This window comes from Rutilus rutilus (genome assembly GCF_951802725.1).
Source record: "Rutilus rutilus genome assembly, chromosome: 13".
Classification (NCBI taxonomy): domain Eukaryota; kingdom Metazoa; phylum Chordata; class Actinopteri; order Cypriniformes; family Leuciscidae; genus Rutilus; species Rutilus rutilus.
In genome coordinates this window covers 6,987,048-7,004,786 of record NC_140218.1, presented here as the reverse complement: position 1 = coordinate 7,004,786, position 17,739 = coordinate 6,987,048, and the positions used below count along the sequence as shown (strand labels likewise).

Here is a 17,739-nt window from a genome sequence, read left to right as displayed (position 1 = left end):
GTTGTGATTTCACATCAGAAATCAGTTTTTAATTAGATTTCCTTTAAAAGGTTGTAGTTGTGACACCAAATAAACAAATTCAAATAACTTTTTTTTGTTGTGATTTTTCCATTTGAAGTCAGTTTTTAGTTGCAGTTCTTTATAAGATGATTAATGTAGTTGTAGTTTTTAACAAAATGAACATTTTCAAATTCAAAAAGAACTTTTTTGTTGTTGTTGTGATTTCACATCAGAAATCAGTTTTTAGTTAGATTTCCTTTAAAAGGTTGTAGTTTTGACACCAAATAAACAAATTCAAATAACTTTTTTTTTTGTGATTTTTCCATTTGAAGTCAGTTTTTAGTTGCAATTCTTAAAACAAAAAGGTGAAGTAAATGTAGTCTTGACACCAAATAAACAAAGTCAAAGAACTTTTTTTTTTTGTGATCTTTACATTTGAAGTCAATTTTTAGTTGCAGTTCTTTTTATAAGATGATTAATGTAGTTGTAGTTTTTAACAAAATGAACATTTTCAAATTCACAAGAACTTTTTTGTTGTTGTTGAGTTGTGATTTTTCAGTTTTTAGTTGCAGTTCAAGTAAATGTAGTTTTGACACCAAATAAACAACAAATACAAGCCAAAGAACATCTTTCTCCGTTGTGGTCTTTCCATTTAAAGTCAGTTTATTCGTAAACAATCTCACTGCACAGACGTGTCACCCAATATTACTGAGACATCAGATTGCGTTTAGCTGGTTTGAATTTCAGCTTCAGTTGCATCTTCACACGACTGCTGAACTCAAAAGCCAAATCTGGTGGAAATCTGGTTAATATGATGCAACACATTGTGTAACATGATTAAAATATTTTATTCAAAATATACAGTTGCATGTTTGCCGTGTGTAAAGCCGTTCACACCACTTTATGACCAGAAAGAACTTATTGATAACAGTAATTCAACCCAGAAACATACATATTTTTCCAGGTTTCATTCTCGAATCATGTCCTCTCCTCTCTTTGGCAAGACATCACAAGCTTGGCTTTCATCTCATAAAAGACACATCTTGTCTTGTTTGTTGAATCGCACCAATGACGAGAGGAGAGAGCAGAACCGTGTGTGTGTGTGTGTGTAATGGACCCGATGGGCAGTGTGACGGTGGTGGTAATTCAGTCAAACATGTAAGTCCGCAGTGCCGGCGTTAGCCGGTTTGATGTCATACTGAGCGGCTACATTTGATGAAATGGGATCTTCAGTCGTCCAAGAAGAAGTAGTTTCCACTCTTCTTTTGTTCCACATCCTTTAAAAACGATAAAAGAAAAATGGGTTTTAATGAACAGGTACAAAAGATACAAGACTAAGGACCTTCAAGGTAGTGATGGCCGCTTTCAAAACACGCTTTGAGAAGCTTCGAAACCGTTGCGTTAAAGTTAATTTTGAAGCATTAATACTAATATTACAGCGAAACATCATTAAAACAATCAGTACTGGGGTTTAAAAGACTATATTTAGTAATATTATCGATTTGACGGCACTGACACTATCAAATTAAATCAAAACAAACTGAATTGAACTTGTTTCATGATTGAACTTAGTTACTGAACTGACTTGAGCTGAATAATGTCTTCTGTAGAATTTAAATGAGTTTGCGTCACTATTTTCATGTATATTAGGGCTGGGTATTGACACAAATTTCATAATTCGATTCGATTTCGATTCACAAGCTTGCAATTCGATTCGATTTGATTCAATATTGATTATTTTGGATATCAGGTACAATACATTGCAAATTTTCTCAAGGAAAACAAATCTCTTCACTAATGCTGTAAACTATGGGAGTCAGTTGTAGCCTATTATGTTTCATTAGCCTACTATAATATTGAAGGTAAAAATTAACTGATTTGTGTACAAACACTTAAAATACACTTTTATTTTTATAATAATAGTGTTATATGAAATTATATAAACATTTAAATGGTGTCTGTCATAAAAAACTTTCCAGATTTATTCAAACATGCATTAAATATTGAAGAACATTTAAAAATTATAATGAATATGTAATATGGTGCATATATTTAGCTAAATGCTCCTCTCTAGAGTTAATTTTTCTAGCTGACTAATGAGTTTATGGCCACTGGATATGTTTTTTTGTGAGGTAAATGTGACGTCACATAACATTGTTTACTAACGTCTTTCCACGGTTGAAAAACTGATTGAGCAATTCCATGTGACATGATACGGACTTTGATAAGTTGTACTCTATCTTTTAACACACTTTCAGATGCTCATTCATGTTTATTTCGCGCTGTAACTGCTATTATTAAGGCGGAAGAGAAGATCATGTGCTTCTCTTGAGCTGAGCCAGAGCGATCTCACACCACAGCGACAAAACGGTAATTATGTTTTTGAATTTCGTAAGAAAATGGACGTAATTTGAAATCTGAGACTTTGTTTCATATCAATAGTAAAGCACAAAGATTATTGCGATTTATTGGATGGGATGCGTGCAACAATGTTCCATTCATTCAGTGGCGTGGCGTGGGGAAAATTTCTGAGGAAGCCAATTAAGACACAACCTCTAAGCTGTGTGTTTTAAGGGGTGGGGGCAGAAAATCATACGTTACCATTTATATGTTGCTATTTGGATGAACTATTAGAGCGCCCAGCATCATCTTACCGGGACTTACGCTTGTTACAATCCAACACTTTGAGCACGTAACGTTAGATACCTAAAATATGTTGCGCATACAGCTCAACTAACGCGATTGTTATAAAGGTGTTTGAACAACAAAACACATCCTCTTGCACATATTTGACAATCGGAATATCAGATATATCCTGCTATAGCTAATAAATTTGTGAAATTTTGAATAAAAAAAGGAAATAAAAGCTGATCATTCAGCGCTATTGTGCCTGCGGTGTGACAAGCAATGAAAGACGCGTCTCCATGGGAACCATAAAGTGATACTACGATCAATAACGGTCGCCTTGAAAAACTTACGTGTGAAAAGGTTGTTTGTAAGGCTTACATTTAAATGTGTCTTTGTTTTGTTTTGAGTGTATGGTCAATAAATAAAGGAATCAAAAAGATGGGCACAAAACCACAAATCTTCCGCTATTTCATTCATTCATTCATTGACGATGATAACGTGATGTGATTGGCCTGATGCCAACAAGTTCATGGCTTCCCTTGACACTGTCCTGACCAATCACAGGGGAGCAGTGTCGTGACAATAGCGTCACCTGATTGGTTAATCATTCTTTCTTTTTTTCTATCAAGGGATGGCCTCCTCACAGACACAGGGTGCAGTACCATGTTTTCAACGCTCATTCACCATGTCACTTTTATAGGGGCGCTGTTTTACACATCATAAAACACTCAGTAATGAATGAAGAGAGACGATGAGGAGATGACAGAAGGATTACGTAAACTGTGAAAACAAAAGTGTTTATTAAATGACGATTATATTCTGAAAAAGTGAGGAAGCCTGGCTTCCCTTGGCCTCCGCAAGAAAACGCCACTGACTCAACTGAAAAATGGATAACTAATCGATTCTTGGGATTTAAGAATCGATAACGGTTCGTAAAAATGAGAATCGATTAAAATCGAGAAATCTATATTTTTTTACCCAGCTCTAGTGTTTATTACCGTGAAGCTTCTGAAACGATCTGTATTGTATAAAGCGCTCTAGAAATAAAGCTGACTTGGCTACTTGATTGAATTGCCATCAACACTTGATAATGAAGTATCAGTTTAAAAAGTGAATTAATTGTGGGGTAAATGTAACGATCTGCCAGTTTAATCGATAAAGTGTCGCTTCGAAATGCACGTTTACCTTAATGGAATTGAGTTTGTTAATTCTTGGTCTGAAGTTGTTTGGGTCTCTCCTGAACGTGATCTCCAGCTGAGATAAAAACTTGTTCATGCCGGCCAACAGGTTCTGTGGACTGATGAGAAACACATTTCAACATTGACATTTGTTGCATAATCATAATCAATCAATAACAGGTTCAAAGAGCGTGCAATATTTGATTCATTTGGAAAATGTATTTCCTATCCATAGAAAATTGACTCAAATCCACAATAAAGTCATTTATTGTGCATTAATCTACCTTGTAATGCACATTTTAATGTATGATCTAATGAATAATCACAGTTATGATGCCTTATAATACTTATTTACTGTTGCACCTTTAGAAAGTATAATGCATTATATGACATGACAAAACCAATTTCAGATGCAACAAGGAATCTGTAAATATTATAATGCATTTTAATTTTGGTCATAATCATTTATTAAAACATATAATGCATTACAATGTACATTATGAATACCTGTAATGCATTATACATAAAGCAGGGTTCGTACAGATACTGTACTAATAAATTCAAGCACTACTTTTTGGGGGTTTTCAAGGACTAAAATCAGAGATCGCACTAATCAAACAATATCTTTAAAAAATTGAGGATTTTTTAAACTCAAATTACAGATATAAGGTGTCCAAAATACAACGCATTTAATAATCTATTAAATATAAAGTTTATAATGGGTATTATTGTTCAATTAATAATATTTTATATTATAATGTTGGCGTACTTCGTATGGAGAAAATGTCTGATGGGTGAATTTTGCCTGAAAAGATTGTATTTGTGTTTTTTCAAAAAAAAATTTAATTTCATATATTTTGTATTTAAATAAGTCAAGCACTTTTCAAGCACCTCTTCGTAAATGTGGCCGTTTTCAATGGTTTTCCAGGACTAAAATGTCAAATTTGAGTCACATTCAAGTACTTTAAGCACCTTGTACGAACCCTGATAAAGGTTTCAATTTATGGCAAGTCATGCAAAGGAATCGGCCATTACAAACACATCATCGATGCGAGTAGAGTACGTACGCATTGGCGTTCGTGCTTCTGGAGGGAATTCCGTCAAAGACGATGACTCGGTCCGCCAGATACGTGGCCATGATGAAGTCGTGCTCCACCACGAATGCCGTCTTTTTGGCGTGAAGGATGAATCTGCCAGGCAATGAAAGACACGGATTAGAGAGTGAAAGGGTAAAAGATGTTAAATTACTGAATACATTAAAACACTCAACACACCCAAAGGACATATATGTGAGACATGAAACCAGATCACGAAACCAGTCATATGTCGCACGGGTATTTTTGTGGCAATAGCCAACAATACATTGTATGGGTCAAAATTATAGATTTTTCTTTTATGCCAAAAGTCATGAGGATATGAAGTAAAGATCATGTTCCATGAAGATATTTTGTAAATTCCTACCGTAAATATATAAAAAAAAATATTTGTGTGAGTGAATGCAGCAGAATCGTGAACATAAATGAACAACTTTAAAGGAGATTTTCGCAATGTTTAGATTTTTCTGCATCTTCAGATTCCAGATTTTCAATAGTTGTATCTCGGCCAAATATTGTCCTATCCTAACACACCATACATCAATGGGAAGCTCATCTATTCAGCTTCCAGATGACGTATACATATCATTTTCAAAAAATTGACCCATGTGACTGGTTTTGTGGTCCAGGGTCACACATTTCAAATTTTTTTTTTTTTCTCATCTATTTTTATATTGTTGTTTATCTGTATTTAGTTTTTTTTTAGGTCGACATGTGTATTTTGTAAAGTTTCTGTATGCATTTCTACAATTAAAAAAAAGAAAGACACACACGAATACATGAAAATAAGCATAAACCACATAAAAAGACAAAATCAGCCGTGAGGGTGTTGTGTATGTTACCGTTTGATGACTCTGGCGGCCATCAGACGCTGCTCAGAGTCCAGATATGCCGAGGGCTCGTCGATCAGATACACATCCGCAGGCTTTCCTAAACACAGCGCGAGAGCGACCCGCTGGAGCTCACCACCAGACAGATTCTGGACCTGCACACACACACCAGTGTTACCTGTCAATCTATTCATCTGTGCAAAAACTTAAAAAAATAAAAAAATAAAAAAAATACACTAAAAAGTTGACGTATATATAATATACATATACATAATTAAAAGAAAAAATAGAAAAATTAAATATATATTTTAAGTTTTAGTAATATTGTTAGGTGCTTTTTTAAGAGCATTCATAAGATTATGTAAATGCTTCTAATGCGTCTGAGGAAAGAAAAAGATAAGCTACACCAGATTGTTTAGGTTGTTGCTCCAAGCAATTGGAAGGTAAAAATTAAATACATGTGCATATACAGGATACTTCAAGATATCAAAGAACGCAAAGTGGCGTTAGAATATTTTGAGATGCATCCTGAACAGTATAAGCCTGGTTTACTCACGTCTTGGTCGATGATGCTTTCGATCTGCATGGGCTTCATGACGTCAGTGACGAACTGAGGGTGTGTGTACGCGTCTCTGATCTTATCGTGCAGCAGGGCTCGCACGCTGCCCTGAAACACACACACACACACACACACACACACACACACACACACACACACACACACACACACACACACACACACACACACACACACACAGAGAGTGAGGATTCCTGCAGTTTGACCTATAGTTTACAGCTCAACACTCACGATGTTCAAACTCACTTTAAACTTGGGGCTGATCTTCTGTGGTTTGTAGCTGACGTTCAGGATGGGCACATCACCTGGGAAACACAACAGACACTCACATATCACAAAAAGGCATTTAAAAATGTGTGTTTGCATGTATAAATCAGCCTGTTTGTGTGTCGATGTGCTATTCCTGTGGGATGAAAATTCCCAAATGTCCCAAAAAAGAAAAAGAAATCATACATAAATGTGTATTTTAGCTCCATTCGACTCCAGTAATTATTATCTGCATTAATAATAGAATAAAATAAAATAAAAAATTGACACCATGACAGATGCTTCGGCTATTTTAATGGCAAGTAACATAAATACTATAAAATAGCACTTTAAAAACTATAAGGCTTTTCAAAATTTGCTTTGAATAAAAACTCTAAAATGTAATTATTAAAAAAGAAAAGATAGCACAAAAAAAAAAAAAAAAAAACTTAAACCAGCACAGTTTAATAAAATATGTTTAAGAGATACTGGACTGATATATTCAAGATCCATTTTTCCTAAAATATTTTGAAATAAATTGGATTTACTTCATTAAAAAACAAAAATCTAAAACAATCTAGTAGAAATATATAAAATAAAATAAACAAAATACATTTAGTAAAAATAAAAATAAATGAATAATCTCATTTTCAATTAGCTGAAATATGCTGAATATTAATGTTCACCTCCTCCATCTGGTTTGAGGCCTCCTGCAAGCATTCTGATGAACGTGGTTTTCCCAGTTCCTGAAACAGGAAAACTCGTTTAGTGGAAAATAATGCAATCACAATAATCTCTTCCTTTAAAGGTGCACAACACATTTACATTTAGCTCCAAAACTCTGGAATAGCCTTCCTGATAGTGTTCGTTGCTCAGACTCGCTCTCCCAGTTTAAAACTAGATTAAAGTCGCATCTCTTCAGCCAGGCATTCATATAATATTTTTAATCTTACAGTTCAAATTACAATCCGGCCTCTAGTTCATAAACGCCAGAGGAGAACTGGCCCCCGACTGAGCCTGGGTTCTCCGAAGGTTTTTTTTTCTCCATTAGGTCACTTGATGGAGTTTTTCGGTTCCTTGCCACTGTTGCCTTTGGCTTGCTCAGTTGGGGATATTCTGGGGATATCTAATTTGATTTTATCAATAAATTCCACTAGAAACAAACCTTGTTGTATTATTTTAATTTAATACTGTGAAGCTGCTTTGATACAATCTGTATTGTGAAAAGCGCTATACAAATATACTTGACTTGACTTGACAACACAGGATTAAAAGATAATAATACAGTATTGATTTGTTTGTGTTTGTGTCTCCAGCACAAGTATTTTTGGGATGTTTCTGGGATGCAACCTTTGGCTAGCTGGTGTGTTCTGCTAAAGATGCCTAAACTTGCTTGCAAATTACAGCAAGTCGTGTAAATTCTTTCATTTACACAAAAAAGGGCATTTGTGCATGATAAACAATTAGGGCCGTCACGATTCCTCGATTGCAATTTACCCGTGTCGAGTAACCAGCAAAACACACGAGAATCCATGAACCGCATTATTAGAGCGTTTTCTAACGCTGCACGATGTATTAAAACCGTTTAAAGACCATACTATAGCATAGATGATGCTATGGTGAGTTCACAAATGCTGTGATTCAATTAAATATATGACGTGTGTGTTTAATATAAATGTTTTTTAATTATTTACATGCATGTAGTCAGGTGTGTTTCAGAGCGGCTCAGATCACAGTAAATGCTGCTCCACATCAACTGTTGTTTATAATGCTCATCTGGGAACGTAATGTGCACCATTTAATCAGATCTGTAAGGTAAATCATTTATAAACCTGCGCTAACACAGGAGAATTCATCAATATGTCTCTAAATGTGCAGTTCGAACTGTTCATCGCGATTTCAGAATAAATGTCAAAACCCTCTGAGTTTGTTTTGAGGTCCACATGTTCCTGTTCAAGAAATTACAGTGGCTGTAATATTTCTATCATAAAGAAGCGGCCAAATAATAAATAGATATTTAAATTAAATGTGGTTTGGCCGATATTAAACAAGGATTTGATCTGCAGTGATCACTGAAAGTGTAACACTGGCGCCCTCTGCAGGCATTTGTTATAATGCATAATCATTTATATTATGGGTAACACTTTACAATAAGGTTTCATTAGTTAATGTATTAACTAACCATGAGCAAGACATTTGTTACAGTATTTATTAATCTTTGTTAATGTTAGTTAATAAAAGCACAGCTGTTCATTGGTTGTTCATGTTAGTTCACGGCGCATTAACTAATGCTAACAAATACAACCTTTGATATGAATAACATATTAGTAAATGTGGAAATTAATATTAACTAAGATTATTAAATGCTGTAGAAGTATTGTTCATTCTTGTTAAGGTAGTTAACTAATGAACCTTATTGTAAAGTGTTACCATATTACGTTTAGTGTTGTTCTATAAAACCACATGATTACTTGCTTTTTATACTTTACTTGAACCAAATATTATTGCCTCATTGTTATCATATATATATTTTAAGTAATTTGAAAGGCTCAAGTCTTTGCTTGGGTCTTTTTTTATTTATTACCACAAATAAAATATATATATATTTTTTTATAATCGACAGATTACGCAATAACCAAAATAATCATTAGTGACAGCCCTATAAACAATATTTGAACGAATATTTGCAACATCGCTCATCTTCTGCGCATGTAACCGATACGTCATGTCAGGGGATAAAAAAAGTTTGTCGAGACAAACTTTAAGTTGGCTTGAGAAAGGCAGATCAGAAAGTTTGAAGTTTCAAAGTTGTTTAAAGTTAGATAGATAGAGATAGATAGACAGATTAGTTAGAAAGAAAGAAAGATTAGTTAAGTGAAAAAGATTAGTTATCATCTGTATCTGGCGAGCGCTTCTGAATGTTGTGTTTACTAACAGCAACTGAAAGTCCTGCATGAAGCAGCTTTGAGTTGCACAAGCGTCTCCTCTCACCGTTCTCTCCGAGCATGACCATGATCTCGGAGTCGGTGAACTCTCCTTCGGTGATGGTGAGCGAGAACTCTCCCATGCACTTCTTCATGTTGGGATACTGGTAACGACACATCTTCTTCACCTCCTCCTCCGCCGCCGTCTCAGCCACTTTAAACACCAGAGACGTCTCTCTAAAGCGCAGGTTCTCTGTCGGCACGAAGCCATCCAGGAAAATATTGATTCCTGAAATAAATAAATAAAAGAGGAGAATATTATAGCAGGGTTCCCACACCTTGCTTAACTTCAAATTCAACTTTCAAATTGGACTTTTCAGGTCCAATACCCTCAAACTCAAGGACTTAACATTTCAAGTGAGAGCAAGGTTACAGCATGTTACCTTGTAAGATACATTGTTACAGTTTTGCGCGAGTGAACGTCATGGCAACGTACAACACAAAGTACCACACGCGGGAAACACTTGACGTAACGCACAAATGCGAGTAGTAACTAACGTAAATCAAGCAAGCTAGTACGCATAGGCCACAAAGTGTTAACAAAATAACACATTAGTGGACTAGAGGGAATATTATGGATTTTTTTTCCCAGAAAACTTCTTGCACAAAATAAATTTAAGCACTTTTAGTGACCTGTATGTAAATTTATTTTCAAGAACTTTCCAGGGCCTTGAATTTATTTTCTTCAGATTCACAAATTTTCAAGGATTTCAAGGACCCGTGGGACCCCTGTTATAGTCAAAATATAACATTTTCCATCATTTGAGACAACTCTCATATACATAATTCACCCGCTATATTGCCAAATGTACATGATTTTTCACATCAACAGAAAAATATACAGGATAACCTGCTTCTCTCGAGACTCCCCTGCTAGTTCACTGTTAATGATATGCTAAAGCCCGCCCACATGATGATCTGATTGGTTACAAGGTAGTTTGTGACCAGTGATTTCAAAGCGTGTTTTTGAGACTGTCTTTGGTTCACTGCAGTTTTAAGGAGAAAATACTCAGCAATGGTGTCGACTTATGAATTTACACATGGTTTGTCTTAAAGCGTATTAAAAACACCACACAGACACATAAACAACATTAAAAGCTAGATTTTCACCAAGTTAAAGACTTTAATAACCTCAAATTTGATACTAAATGTAAGACTTTAAGGACCCACAGGGACCCTTTCAAAACACATACACACACACACTTCTGAGCATCACATGCATGTTTTCGAGAGGCTCGTACCTTCTCGGACGCTGAAGGGCATGGTCACCACACCATAGGCGCTGGGAACGCCATACAGACAGCAGATGAAGTCTGACAGGTAATCCAACACACTCAAGTCGTGCTCCACCACAATGATGTACCTACACAGACGGAGCAATATGAGGTTTAGGGTCTGGTAAAGAGGAGTAACTATGACTGTGCTTCCTCAACATTAAAGGATTAGTTCACTTCAGAATTAAAATTTCCTGATAATTTACTCTCCCCCACGTCATCCAAGATGTTCACGTCTTTCTTTCTTCAGTCAGAAAGAGATTAAGGTTTTTTAGGAAAACATTCCAGAATTTTTTAGCCATATAGTGACTTCAATGGGGTCCAAATCGCAGATTCAAAGTCTCTACAGGATCCCAGCCGAGGAATAAGAGTCTTATCTAGACAAACCATCAGCCATTTTATACAAAAAATAAACATTTATATACTTTTTAACCACTAATGCTCGCCTTGCACTAGCTGTGATGCGGCACACATTACGCAATCACGTTGAAAGGTCAAGCATAACGTAGGCGGAAGTTAAAGGAGAAAATAAGACTGAGTTTTCACCCTATCCTACATTTTTTAACCGGAACACGCATGACCTTTTAACGTAATTTTGTGCAAGATGAGCATTAGTGGTTAAAAAGTATACAACTGTTCATTTATTTTTTATAAAATGGCCGATGGTTTGTCTAGATAAGACTCTTATTCCTCGCCTGGGATCATGTCGAGACTTTGAAGCTGCACTGAAACTGACATTTAAACCTTCAAACCCATTGGACCCCATTGAAGTCACTATATGGAGAAAAATCCTGGAATGTTTTCCTCAAAAAAATGTTTTATTTACGACTGAAGAAAGAAAGACATGAACATCTGGGATGATGTTTGGTTGAGTAAATTATTAGGAAATTTTAATTGTGAAGTGAACTGATCCTTTAAAGGACTGAGACTCACCGATCTGGAGAAATGAGGGAGCGGATCGTGATGGCAGCTCTCAGCCTCTGCTTCACATCGAGATAACTGGACGGCTCGTCGAACATGAAACTACAGGGAGAGAAACCACATTAATACCAGTGTTATTGTTAACCAAAACTATTCAAATGTGTTTTCATTGATTGAAAAATAACTAAAAAATAATTCGATATTTAATGAAAAACTTGAACTTAAAAATGCTGCCTTTGCAACTAACTGAAAGTATTAAAATTAGTAAAAAATAAAAAAATAAAAAAATTCATAATAATAATAAAATTGGCATAACAGCACAAAACAAAATTACTAAAACTGATTACCAAACTTGTTTTTTTAAGTGTATAGCACAGCAGTGTTATTTTAATATTTACATTCTATTATAGTTTTATTAATTTTATTTTAAACAAAAAAATTTCAGTTTTCATTTTTGAGCAATTTTGTCATTTAATTATTTTTAATTGCACTATTTAGGTTTGTTTTATTTATATTTCAGTTTTAGTTTATTTATTTCCAATTAGTAATTTTAGTGTTTCAACAAACTTATTTCAGTTAGTTTCCAATTTTAATTTTGTTTTTAATCTAACATTTATATTCTATATCATGTCTGCTTTATTTCAGTTAACAAAAATGTTCTTAAAGGGGTGGCTGATTATGATTTCACTTTTCTAACTTTAGTTAGTGTGTAATGTTGCTGTTTGAGCATAAACAACATCTGCAAAGTTACGACACTCAACGTTCAAAGCAAAGGGAGATATTTGCTTTTAAAGAAATCTCTCTTTAAGGACTACAACAAACGGCTGGTAGAGACGACACGACATTCCTCCCGGGTTAGTGACATCACAAACCCCAATATTTACATAAACCCCGCCCCCAGGAACATGATTTACAGACAGAATATGCTAATCAATGACTAGAAGATGGTTAGTTGATGAATTTATGTAGCTGATGTGGAGTTAACTATTCAGAAATGTCCTGTTGCTTCTACATATTGAACATAAAAGGCTAAACGTTTTTAGAATTTCAGTGCGTGTCTGCGTGAGGTAATCGGATCGAATTTAAATTTGCATTTAAAGGGACGCACACAAAAACAGCGCGTTTTTACTCACCCTCAAAATTGACAACTTTAACATGCTATAAAAAATATATGTGGGGAATTTTGAGCTAAAACTTCACATACACCCTCTGGGGACATCAGAGACTTATTTTACATCTTGTGAAAAGGGCATTACACCACCCCTTTAATGGCTTTAGTTAAGGATAATAACCCTGCAGCACAGAGGGACTCACATATCAGCTCTCTGAATGCACACGACTGCGCAGGCGAATCTCTGCAGCTCTCCTCCTGAAAGGTCCTCGACATTACGTTCACGCAAGTGCAACAGATCTGACCAATCAGGGAACAGAACAGTCAGTCACATGATGCAACAAAACTACTATAATATTCAGTCACATTTCTAAATACATAAATAATACCAAAGACTTTAGATGTACAACAGTGCAAAGCACAATACGGTGGAATAAGTCCCGCCTTCTAAATAAAAGAGCCAATCAACGTTAGAAGCTCCGGTTGCTAGAGTGCAATGTCTTGCTTTAAAGGGACTTTGGTAATACTGCACAAAAAAGAAATGCATGTGTACATACCCAGCTGTTCACACACCAGCTCCTCTGTCTTTGTGTCATCTTTCCTGCTTAGGATGGCGCCTACTGACCCCTACAGGACAAACAGAGAATCACAACACAATCAAGTCAAGACCTCATATTTACATCAGCTTCTCGGTATCAGCTGATATTTATCCACTTTTAATGTTATTGACCAAAAAAGAAATTTTGTCCGATATATATTAAAGCTGATAAATAATGGATTATTTCCTTTATCTGAGACATTTCAGATGCGACTGTTCGCCATGAAGGTTTTTAATTGCTTGAAATATGATTGGAATCACTTTGAAAAGGAAAATACAGTAAAGTGAAACTTATGTCTGTCATATAGGCGACATAAAATTATAATAAAAATGCTACTGTAAAAGAATGTTGTGAGTTGTTTTGTGAGCCCGTGTTTCAGCGCATCGTTACGGGAAGAGCACATCCAGAATAGAGTCACACAATTATGACTATAAGTTCGCTTGTGCATTCGTAGCCTTTTGTTTTGTGCAATAATAAGTTGTAATATTATGTTTATTGTGTGTATATATCTGATTTATCTAATATAGGATTTGCTTGATTAAGAATTAATGCGTTTGTTTTGTAATCAGGCTCTCAAATTACATAAAAATGTAGATTTATGGGCCGATATATCGGTTATCGGCTTTCAAATTTAAAGAATTATCGGCCAAAATTTTCATATCGGTGCATCCCTATCAGCTTCCTTTCATACTGACCAGGGTTATTATCATTAACTAAAACTATTAATAACATTTCTGTTAACTCAAATAAAGCTGAAATGTTGCCTTTTGAGTTTAAGTTGAAGAACTAAAATTTTTAATTGGAAGTATATAAAAACTAAATCTGAAATTAAAAATAAATTAAACCTAAATAGCAATATAAAAAATAAAAAAACGAATAAAATGACCAAAGCACAACGAAATTACTAAAAAAAGGTAACTAAAATTAACAAGAAAACGAAAAAATATAAAAATAAATGCTAATTCAAAATATGAATAAAACTATAACAACCCTAAAATAAAAACTAAAATTACACTGACCTTAACAGTTTTGGGGATCTGGTCAACGTACTGCGGCTTTACGATGGCCTTCAGGTCGTCTTCCAGGATCTTAGTGAAGTAGTTCTGCAACTCGGAGCCGCGGAAATACGCCAGGATCTCCTGCCAGTCAGGGGGAGCCTGAAACACACACACACACACACACACACACACACACACACACACACACACACACACACACACACACACACACACACACACACACACACACACACACACAAATTAAACAAACACATCTCAAACATGAAGACACACAAATGCACACAGACATGTGAACTAGGATCAGATCTGGATGGTGTTTTCATATAAATTTAATAATTATTAAATAAACCTAATAAAAATGGCATAACAGTACAAAAAAGAAAAATAATAATCACTAAACTGATACTAAAATGAAAATTGATTATGTAAATAAAGCTAATTCAAAATATTAATAATATAACAACAATATACATTATACATTATACAATATACAAATTAAACAAGCACATCTCCAACATGACGATACACATATGCACACAGACATGTGAACTAGGATCAGATCTGGATTGTGTTTGTGTTTGTGAGTGCGCTGAGAAACTCACATCAAATCTCCCCAGGTTTGGTTTCTGTTTTCCTGCCAGGATTTTGAGAGCAGTGGATTTCCCGATACCGTTAGTACCCACAAGCCCCAGCACCTCACCTGGACGAGGGGTGGGCAGCCTGACAAACATGAACACTCACATGTTAGGACTGTCAAATAAAAAGTCTTAATTCCCCCCCCAAAAAAGAGGGAAAAAAAAGAAAAAAACCTGTGCATTAGAATTTTTGGTGTGTCAAGAGGCGCACGAGACACGATGAAGACGTAACTGACACAGTTTGGTTTTGTTAGCTCACATCCAGTAGAGCGCGGTTCAGCTGCGTTGTTAATTTTAAAAATGGCGGGAAAAGGCGAAAACCCTCTCAGTTGGAGGCAAAAATCGTGCAAAGACGTACTTGACCAAATCTGCACATCGGTCAGAGCTGAGCATGTGTTTCATCAGCTGGAAACACTGTCAACAGAAAGCGCTCCGCACTCACTGCAGATCAAGCTGAGCGTCTGGTGCTTTTGATGAACAATATGCAGATGTAGAGAGTAGAAGTGGATTGTTTCTGAATGGCAGTTTGTGTTGATGTAGTTCATTACGCTGTCGAATCGTGTTTTCTCAGGTCACTGATGCACGAACACAGTTTTATGCACTACTGTAACAATTTTCCATGCATGTACAAGGAAAATAAATTATATTGTATTTAAGAATATTTGTTTCAAAAGTTAATGCATTTTAAAAAGTAAATGTTTCATTTCAATAAAAGATGTGTTACTTGAATTGACCCTTTGCAGGGAGTTTGATTGACAGGCGATCTGACCAATCATAATCCGCCACCTGCCATTTTTGTCCGACAAAGCAGTCAGGAGAGTTAGTAGATAAACGTTGGAGGATTTGAACTTGAAAAGCGGCGTGTACTGACGTATTTCCGCAGTTAAAACAACATTCCTTCTGATGTTCATTCATGTTTATTTGATACTATAAATTAACTAGAAGGAAGAGATGATCGGTTCACGAGCAATTGGTTTATATTCGCTCATTGCATTCGCTTGCGCCCTCTTGTGGGAATAGGAGACAACACAGTACATTTTGTAACTAAGACTTGCCTTTAGAATTCGAATATAACTCAAATTTAGCAAATATTTAATAAAGTAGTTCGAATTGAGCTTTTCAGCCATTTTGACAGCCCTAACTCAGATTAAACACAACAAACTGAATCATGATTAAGGTACGACTCAGACGAGATGCATGTTTGTACCTGTGAAGCTTGAAGGAATTGGCACAGTATCTGTGTGTGGTTTCCTTCTCCAGGTTGCTTGGCAGGTTCACGATGGAAAGAGCACCAAACGGACATTTCTTAATGAAACAAAATAATTCAAATCAGATTAAATACATGATAACTCAGGGTTATGAAAACTATTAAGGTATATGGTAAGTATTGAGCATTTGACAACATTTTTAACCCTATAAAGCATATATACATACATTTCTGAGGCCTTTAAGTGATCAACATGATCAAAACCTTGCTGTAAAACCGGATGCACACAATCACATGCCTTCTGTCGTCTGGTTGATAGTTTAGACTTTTTTTTTAGCAAGTAGCCTAAAAAGTATCAGTCGTTCAGTATAATAGTACAAACGTCCACCTTCAGCTCATGTCTTCACTTTTATATTGTTGATAATATTTCAAGATGAAGCAGCTCAGTTTTACTTGATTATCCAGACATCATTTTACATGCGAGCATCAAATATGACCAACAGGGTTTTGAGTAGGGCTGCACGATATGAGGAAAAGCTGCGATAACATTGTTTAAAGGTCCCATGACCACTGATGGGCAGTAATGCGTTAGAAGTAACGCGTTACTGTAATCCGATTACTTTTTCAAGTAACGAGTAAAGTAAGGGATTACAATTGCAAAAACAGTAATTAGATTACTGTTACTTCCCCGTAAGCAGGCTGCGTTACTGCGTTATACTGAGACTGTCTCGTGGCGTGAGTCGTGACTCGTGAGTGACAATGACATGAGCGCCGCGAAGTCAGTGGTAAACACTATGGCAGGCGATCGCGTTCAAAAGTCTTTAAACGAAACGCGTGAATTTTGACGCGTCACCACGCATCGTTTGTCCGTGTTCAGACGTCATGTTTATTCATGAACGATGTCGTAATGGTAAACTGTATGCACGTGCAAACATCAGACGTTATATTTGTTCATGAGGGATAATGCATTGGTACGTTGTGAGTGATGTCAGTCTTATGTCATGATTTGTCATGCCTTTTAAGTTGTTCGTTTAACGTTCTTTCCCAAGGTAGAAAAGTCAACAGCTCTAAGAATGGCTCTTTTATTTTAGCAAACTGCCAAAAAACCTTTTCAGACTGTGTGCAGCTGAACCAAGAAAAACTTAAGATTGCATGGAGCTGATAAGCATGAATGGCAGAAGAAAAAGACTGCAATTAAAAAACAAATCAAGAGAAAATTATTTTAATGCAAGCAATACAAAACTGCACACATCAGCTGTGGAATAAAAGAAAAGAAATGCATGATCAACTAGATTAAGGCAAACTCCTGTCTTAATGTAAACCCTGTCCACCACCCCCAAAGGTTTCACAAAGTTATTCTTGCCACTGTAACTTATGGCTTCCTAAAGCCAGGTTTATGGGTAAATAAATGAATAATAATAAAAAATATATACCAG

General features: G+C 35.6%; 1 protein-coding gene across 1 annotated transcript in view; it reads right to left on the bottom strand.

Moving 5' to 3' along the window:
- Nucleotides 1-215: 215 nt before the first annotated feature.
- The window catches only part of abce1 (ATP-binding cassette, sub-family E (OABP), member 1), a 28,304-nt gene continuing 10,780 nt past the window's right edge, over nt 216-17,739 (bottom strand). The window contains exons 4-18 of the mRNA XM_084428599.1: nt 16,304-16,401; nt 15,064-15,181; nt 14,462-14,599; nt 13,401-13,470; nt 13,047-13,143; nt 11,745-11,834; nt 10,779-10,900; nt 9,545-9,766; nt 7,240-7,299; nt 6,554-6,612; nt 6,287-6,397; nt 5,743-5,885; nt 4,874-4,996; nt 3,814-3,925; nt 216-1,277 (exon numbers count right to left, since the gene is read on the bottom strand). Of these exons, the coding sequence (XP_084284725.1) occupies nt 1,230-1,277; nt 3,814-3,925; nt 4,874-4,996; nt 5,743-5,885; nt 6,287-6,397; nt 6,554-6,612; nt 7,240-7,299; nt 9,545-9,766; nt 10,779-10,900; nt 11,745-11,834; nt 13,047-13,143; nt 13,401-13,470; nt 14,462-14,599; nt 15,064-15,181; nt 16,304-16,401 (1,611 nt within the window). The 3' untranslated portion in view covers nt 216-1,229. The remainder of the gene's footprint in view (nt 1,278-3,813; nt 3,926-4,873; nt 4,997-5,742; nt 5,886-6,286; nt 6,398-6,553; nt 6,613-7,239; nt 7,300-9,544; nt 9,767-10,778; nt 10,901-11,744; nt 11,835-13,046; nt 13,144-13,400; nt 13,471-14,461; nt 14,600-15,063; nt 15,182-16,303; nt 16,402-17,739) is intronic.